At 38.7% G+C, this 8,543-nt stretch overlaps 1 protein-coding gene across 4 annotated transcripts in view; it reads right to left on the bottom strand.

Annotated features, from left to right (window-relative positions):
- Positions 1-2,931: 2,931 nt before the first annotated feature.
- The window catches only part of gne (glucosamine (UDP-N-acetyl)-2-epimerase/N-acetylmannosamine kinase), a 46,704-nt gene continuing 41,092 nt past the window's right edge, over positions 2,932-8,543 (bottom strand). For all 4 annotated transcript variants that reach the window (XM_061769373.1, XM_061769371.1, XM_061769372.1 and 1 more), the window contains one exon: positions 2,932-8,274. In XM_061769373.1, the coding sequence (XP_061625357.1) occupies positions 8,039-8,274 (236 nt within the window). In that variant the 3' untranslated portion in view covers positions 2,932-8,038. The remainder of the gene's footprint in view (positions 8,275-8,543) is intronic.

Below are 8,543 nucleotides of genomic sequence, written 5' to 3'. Positions count from 1 at the left end.
TTACTACCTATAAAATTCAAACTTGCAGCACAGAAACGCCAACACAGTGTGAAGGGGGCTAGTAATATGGCACCTTGATTACTCAGATTCAGTCGAGATGTACCTCATTCTTGAACTCAAGCACTAGCGTAACTGCAACATCTGTGGTTTCTTGCCAATGAATAACCACGGGTCAAGACTGCGACCAAATTGGTCGCATATGCGACCTTTTTTTGTCCATCTTGTGCGATTAAAAAAATAATCTAGTCTAGGGAGGGAGGGAGAGGGAGAGAGAGAGAGAGAGAGAGAGAGAGAGAGAGAGAGAGAGAGAGAGAGAGAGAGAGAGAGAGAGAGAAAGAGAGAGAGAGAGAGAGAGAGAGACCGAGACCTCTATCTCAAAGGATTGCCTGCTTAATTTTTCTCTTTTTTGTCCTGTTCGGCTGTTAGGTCAAGCAGAATGGAAATTCTGTACCCCTTTCATGCCGGTGTGTCACAGTGGAGTTTGTAAGCTTCTGCTGTGGTATTATAATTGAGGTTTATTGGGAATCAGACTTGATCAGTCGAACAGAACAAAGTTTCTAGAAGGGAGAGAGAAACAAAGACAAAAGACAAAGCACTAATTGTAAACAGGATGAGAGAAGTAAATCATTACATTATCTACAACCCCAATTCCAATGAATGTTGTGTTAAACAAATAAAAACAGAATACAATGATTTCAATGAATCATGTTCAACCTATATTTAATTGAATACACTACAAAGACAAGATATTTAATGTTCAAACTGACAAACCTGATTGTTTTTGTTTAACTTAGAATTTTATGGCTGCAACATGTTCCAAAAAAGTTGGGACATGTGGCAAAAAAGACTGAGAAAGTTGAGGAATGTTCACCAAACACCTGTTTGGAATATCCCACAGGTGAACAGGCTAATTGGGAACAGGTGGGTGCCATGATTGGGTATAAAAGGAGCTTCCCTGAATTGCTCAGTCATTGACAAGCAAAGATGGGACGAGGTTCACCTCTTTGTGAACAAGTGTGTGAGAAAATAGTGGAACTGTTTAAGGACAATGTTCTTCAACGTACAATTGCAAGGAATTCAGGCATTTCATCATATACCGTCTATAATATCATCAAAAGTTTCAGAGAATCTGGAGAAACCACTGCATGTAAGCGGCAAGGCTGAAAACCAACATTGAATGCCCGTGACCTTCGATCCGTCAGGCGGCACTGCATCAAAAACCGACATCAATGTGTAAAGGATATCACCACATGGGCTCAGGAACACTTCAGAAAACCAATGTCAGTAAATACAGTTTGGCGCTACATCCGTAAGTGCAACTTGAAACTCTACTATGCAACGCAAAAGCCATTTATCAACAACACCCAGAAACGCCACCGGCTTCTCTGGGCCCGAGCTCATCTAAGATGGACCGATGCAAAGTGGAAAAGTGTTCTGTGGTCCGACGAGTCCACATTTCAAATTGTTTTTGGAAATTGTGGATGTCGTGTCCTCCGGGCCAAAGAGGAAAAGAACCATCCGGACTGTTATGGGCGCAAAGTTCAAAAGCCAGGATCTGTGATAGTATGGGGCTTTGTTAGTGCCAATGGCATGGGTAACTTACACATCTGTGAAGGCACCATTAATGCTGAAAGGTACATACAGGTTTTGGAGAAACATATGCTGCCATCCAAGCAACGCCTTTTTCATGGACGCCCCTGCTTATTTCAGCAAGACAATGCCAAACCACCTTCTGCACGTGTTACAACAGCGTGGCTTCGTAGTAAAAGATTGCGGGTACTAGACTGGCCTGCCTGCAGTCCAGACCTGTCTCCCATTGAAAATATGTGGCGCATTATGAAGTGTAAAATACAACAATGGACTGTTGAACAACTGAAGCTGTACATCAAGCAAGAATGGGAAAGAATTCCAACTACAAAGCTTCAACAATTAATGTCCTCAGTTCCCAAACATTTATTGAATGTTGTTAATAGAAAAGGTGATGTAACACAGTGGTAAACATGACCCTGTCCCAGCTTTTTTGGAATGTGTTGCAGCCATAAAATTCTAAGTTAATGATTATTTGCTAAAATCAATAACGTTTATCAGTTTGAACATTAAATATATTTTAAATTAAATATCTCGTTTAACACAACGTCCCAACTTCATTTGAATTGGGGTTGTACAACAATGAAGTATTAAATATGAGTGTTGCATGTGGCTGTAGTGCTACATCCTGTGAGGGAAGGACAGGAGAAGCAGCATGCAAGAAAAAGGTCGTGAACCCGGCTGCACAACTGAAGTGTGGTGGCATTAATTATGTGAATTTTAAAAATCCACAGGACGAGAGTATAAGTGAGGGGATACACAAGCGATTTGTATATTCATGAGTTATTTGTCGCAGTAAGTTCGTGGCCCCACACACAGTTAAAGAGTCCTAGGGGTGTGTGTCTGTGGATACATGCAAGTGAATTGATGTATTTATGTTTAACACAACGTCCCAACTTCATTGGAATTGGGGTTGTAATATGACTCAAGTAAAAGTAGTCCTCCAAATATTATTATTATTTTTATATTTATTTGACCTGTTGTCTGCCCCTGCTTGTTGCGGACAAACTTCTTGTTCACAGTAAAATATTTAGAAAATATTGAGATACTGTCAGTCTTTATTTCATATGAAATTATGGTATGTCATGATCACAGCTGTACCTCCACAAAAAAGAGTAAGACTAAATCGTGCTGGTGTGACTAACCAGTGATACTAGTGCAAAAGTTAGTGTAGATAATGTAACAGTAGTTAATTATTTAACTGCCCTTACGGTGTCATATTATTCCGATGGCAGGCACCTGACTCAAGTTAGTTTATATTTCAAATTGTCTACAATTCTGTGACTATCAGGTTTCAAAATGTGCTCCCAGATGACCACGTTGAAAACACACACTACACACATCTCACAAATAGTATTCTCTTTATTTAACTCAATGTGTACATACATATATGTGTGTGTATATATATAGGTATGTAAAATAAGACATGGCAGAGGCGGTACAATGGCCGTGTTGTATAGCATGGGAAAAATGTTGATTCAACACTCAGTTCCCCAACGATGGTTCATGAGCTGCTTACTGTTCTTCCATGTCACACATAATTATGTGAATGAGGTAACATTGTTAAAAAGCTACCTTGAAGGTAGAAAGGTGCTTTAAATGAAACTCCTGTATTTACTTGGACCATCATAAACCAATGACAAAAAACCCACAATGGAATTATAAAGAATAATACGTAAAATGTATACCACTATAACCATTCATCATCATATCAGTAAAAAGAGTAAGTTTCAGTTACAACAGTCTTCAGCTTATAATTCAATAATTAAATTATTTCAATTTTAGGTAAATTATCAAATCTCTGAGACCACTAGCCAAAATCAATATTTCCCCCCTCCAAGTCTTCAAGAATGATTAATAATAAGACACTGAATGTGGAATGTATGATGTTATATAGCGATAGTCACCATTATCTTAAACAGCATTTGTAGAAAGGTTAAAGAAGAAGAAATATACCGGGGGTGATTGAAAAGTAACTCCCTATTTTTAAGTACTTATAATTTATTTCTGAACTATAATTGTTACAAGAAATTAACATGAGAAGAAAGTGTATTGCATGGAGTTTTATTTAAAATTTGATATGGGCGCCAGCATTAGCCACCAGTTTCTCAAGCCGCCTGGGAACTGCATTAACTGATTTCACAAGGAACTCTTGTGGGATGGAAGACAACATCTCGTATTCGCCCTTCAAGTTCTTCCAAAGTCGTTGGTTTGGTAGAATAGACTTGCTCCTTTAATCATGGAACATACACAAAAACATTGAGAAAAATATTACAACATATGAATAAATAGGTATTTTAAAATAGGGAGTTACTTTTCAATCACCCATGAGCGCAACAAGCCTTTTAATGGGCTAGTTATTTTACATCACCAAATTACTACCTCGTGTATGTTCTCATGCTATATTTTTGTAAAAACAAAACTACCTGCTTTTCTTTTTAATCAGGACAATTTGATCAGATTTGATCTGATTGATTGCACAATGGATTCATTTGACATGAAGTCTCCATGCGGGAATATGGCCAACCTTTGGTTCGGAATGAATAAACTGTCAACAGTTGGAGAATGAGTCCCATTTACATAAACACCAAACGGCAAAAAGAAATGGACCTAACGCATTTTTAAAAATAATAAACAAAAGCTGGATATGTTTGGTTTCGGGGTGGAACTTTAACACATTTGCGATGAATAAATTACAAACAAATTAATCCATCCATCCATTCTCAATACCGCTTATCCCGTTCAGGGTCGATGAATTAGTTTAAAAAAAATACGCAAACAATAGCTTTCCAAAAGTATCGGAAAGGCAAGGTCAATTCCTTTGTTTTTTTTGTATACCGAAGACATTTGGGTTTCAGATCAAAAGATGAGTATGAGACAAAACTCCAGAATTCCAGAATTTATTTCATGGTACTTACATCTAGATGTACTAAACAACTCAGGACAGAGCACTTTTTGTTTGTAGCCACCCACTTTTCAAGTGAGCAAAGAGTATTGGAACATGACCGATGGGTGTTTCTAGTTGCTTAGGTTGTTTTTGGCTTTGGGTTTGACCTGTGAAAAACTGCAGTTGCTGTTAACCAAACGAAGACCAGAGAGCTGTCTATGGGAGAAAATCAAACCGTTTTGAAGCTGAGAGAAAAGGGAAAATTGATCAGAGCTGTTGGACAAACATTGGGAATAGCCAATACTACAATTTGGAATGTACTGAAAAAGAAAAACTACTGGTGTACTGAGCAAGACATTGAACAGGTCGGCCAAGGGTCTCAACAGCAGAATGATGATGAATGACGACAGAAACATTGTGAGAGCTGTGAAGAAACACCCAAAGACAACAGTCAGTGACATCACTGCCAACGTCCACAGGGCAGGGGTGAAGGTATCAGAATCCACCGTTTGCAGAAGACTCCGAGAGAAGAAACATTCCGGCCATACCACAAGATGCAAACCACTCATCAGCAAAAAGTCTGGATTGGATTTTGCAAAGTACAGAGATGAGCCACAAACGTTTTGGAACGAAGTTTTATGGACTGCTGAGACCAAGATTAACCGCTACCAAAGTGATGCAAAGGCCAAAGTATGGAGAAAGAAAGGATCTGCTCATTATCCAAAACACACAAGCTCCTCTGTGGAGCATGGTGGAGGTAATGTCGTGGCTTGGGCTTGGTTTACATGGCTGCCTCTGGAACGGGCTCACTTGTCTTTATTGATGGTGTAACTCGTGATAGTAGCAGCAGAAGCAATTCTGGTCTACAAAACCATTTTGTCTGGCAATTTAGAGAAAAATGCCTACAAAATAATCAGGAGAATCTTCATCACGCAAACAAGACAATGACCCCAAACACACTGCCAACACATCAAAGGACTTCTTCAGGGGGAAAAAGTGGAAGGTCTTAGACTGACCAAGTCAATCACCGGACCTTAACCCAATAAAGTATCCACTTTACCTCCTGAAGAGGAGACTGAAGGGAGAAACGCCCAGAAAAACAAACAAACAAGAACTGAAAGAGGCTGCAGTAAAGCCCTGGGAAAGCATTTCAAATGAAGAATGCAACAGTCTGGTGAAGTCAATGGGTTGCATGCTTGATGCAGTTACTGCAAGTATGGGTTATGCCACCAAATTTTACGTTACTCACTTTAAGTTAATTTAATGTCTGTTCCAATACTTTTGCTCACTTGAAAAGTGTGTGGCTTCAAACAAAAGGTGCTCTTTCCTGAGTTGTTTAACACATCTAGATGTAAATACCATGAAATAAAAGGTGGAATTCTGAACTTTTGTCTCATATTCATCGTTTGGTCTGAAACCCAAATGTCTTCAGTGTACATCAAAAACAAAGGCATTGACCTTGCCGTTCCAATACTTTTGGAGGGGACTGTACTTCCACCTCACTAGGTAGCCATGGTGTTAGGTTTAGATTTTTTTTTAAACACCATCTGTTTGTCAACGCTACGGCATGCTCCCGAAGTAAAATTAAACAGTTCAAGTTTCAGTGAGCAAAAAGTACTACTGTCAATCATTGAGTGCCTTTGTCTTTTTTTTGTTTTGTTCGTTTTTTTATGTGTGCCTTTGTGTGAGGCTTCTATATAGTATTAGTATGTATGTTACTAAATCCAGATAACCGGCTGCCATTTTCATTCCCCGCACTTGTATTTAGCGAAGGTGCACCAAAATCACATTATCTCATAGTTTCACGCAAGGTAATCCTTGTTTTTTTCTGGCCGATGACAACGTTGGAAAATCCCTTGACCACCTCGTTTTTGAAATTTTCAATTCAGATGAGATTTTCTGTGGTTCTGACAAAGACGAAATTTTTCCTTGATTCCGGCCTCCAAAATCACACATCCATAGGATTTCGACACGAGTGAAAGATACACCAACGTGATTAACTATTACTGTTCTTGTTTTCGGTTAAGTTTGAAGTAAATCTGACGATTAGCTTGCTCTCGTCAGATTATTCTCGGAATAAAATGGGTCGCGTGAATTATTGAAAAATCTGAAAATGCCCTGTTTAAACATCACATTTTCATCTCAACTAATAAGAAACAAATGGGCATTTTTCTACCAAAGAGTCAAGGTTTCAGTCACACATTTTGTATTGATTTACATTGATTTGTGGACAAGTAAATTTGGGCCAATTTGTAACATAAAAAGTGGCATAAAATCCTTAATCCTTATGTGATTTTTACAAACTAGGGCTCATTTTATTCATGTTTCAAATCTTTATCCAATAATATACTCTACTTTGATATACAGGTAGTTTGAAAGTTTTAGTAACATACCTAGTAGTAGCCTGTGTGAACGGCAGCTGCACGGCACTGCTCAACGAAGCATAGGGCAAAATGAAAAGTGACGAGAAGAACTTTTCTGCTCGTACAAATATTATGCCAACATAAAATATTGAGACACATTGCCTATTTCATTTTGGAGCTTGTGGATGATAAAAGGCTGACTTGGAGCCGGTCACAAACAGCGAGCGACGCTATAAAGCCACATAAGTATGACACAACATAACGCACATACTGTCCCAAGTTTTAAAGGCAATGTTACGCAGGATGGTGACATACATGTACATACAGTATGCTCCACTCTGAGGGCAAGTTAAATGAAACAATGACTTATGTGGTTGCTGGCTTCCCCCAAATTTTCAGACTTTTCGTTTTATTTTACATTCCTCAGTATTATAGTTGTTAGCCTTCCACTAACAAAGCGCAAAACCCTCTTTTAAACAGGCTAAGAGCTCAGAATGTTTCGTGTGCAAAAGCACAGAGATGACAAGATGGGCCAGCTGCGGTCTTCCTCGCTGTTAAAATGCCCCAAAAATATTTATACCTGTGAATAGTTACTCCCAGTTCCCTTGTTGTAATTGTACGCCATTGTACGTAATTGAATGCTGCACAATGTCCCGGCATCCTTGGTCTTTTGGTTTTGTTGCCGTCCACACACATTGAATGCGCTGACTACTATTACCCTCCTCGCTTAGCTTCGCTGTAGGCACACACCTCAAAAGGGACGTTTCGTTTGTACCTATTCATATTTATGAAACAGCGTTGCCAGGACTGATGGGAGGCAAATTTCATTTAAAAAAAAAACAACAACAACTGTCCAATGAAAGCCTTGATAAGCGTGGTTTTGTAAAAACTGTGCGAAAAAAAGAGTTTTCATACCACCAAAGCACCTCAACCCTCCAACATGTGATCCAACTTTTCAAGTGCCACGTAGAAACTGTTTAAGGCCATATTGTTAGAAAATAGGTATCCTAAAATCAAACCATGTTGCTTTTAGGACAAATATTGTTATACAATTAAAATGCAATTGATTGAGATTAATTCATTATAAATTAATTCATATTTTTAATGGAGTCCCACCCTTAGTTGGTTTACTTATTAAGATGATGTTTTCTTGATGGCAGAAGTCCTCCATGATTAAAGAGACAAGGAATATGTGTATCCTTTAATAAGTCCTTTTTGTAGCATAGTCTAACACCATGCTCGCAGCTCCTAGTAAAGCGGGTTCTTCCAAATCTGATGTGACCAACTTAGTGCTCTGAGCAGGTATGAGGGCTCTACTAGAGATAAGGCGCATCACCGGGTCTTGGTAGATCGAGGCTAAGACACCAGATAAGATCACTAGTGAGGGGTTGATTGTGTGCAGGATGTTGATAATGCCCATGCCTAATGCCATGGAGGCTGCAGAGAGAAACAGATAAAAAAAAGAAGAAAAAAAACAATTAGTGAAGAATTGCAACTGTACTGCGCTGCATATTAACATTTTGCTGAGAACACAGTCCTATCCAAAAATTTTAGCCTTTCCAGGAAATGATTTATTTTTTCCTTCACAGTATAATATTACACATAATTTGATGTCAGACAAAGATAAAGCAAATGTTGGCTATAGTGTGGTAAAGTGGCTATAGTATGGTTACTTTACAAACAGAAGAATATGCCAGTTGTTTGTA

Source organism: Phyllopteryx taeniolatus, chromosome 4 (assembly GCF_024500385.1).
Source record: "Phyllopteryx taeniolatus isolate TA_2022b chromosome 4, UOR_Ptae_1.2, whole genome shotgun sequence".
NCBI classification, from domain to species: Eukaryota; Metazoa; Chordata; class Actinopteri; order Syngnathiformes; family Syngnathidae; genus Phyllopteryx; species Phyllopteryx taeniolatus.
Note: the sequence above shows the minus strand (reverse complement) of the source record. Positions and strands in the feature narration are given on the sequence as shown.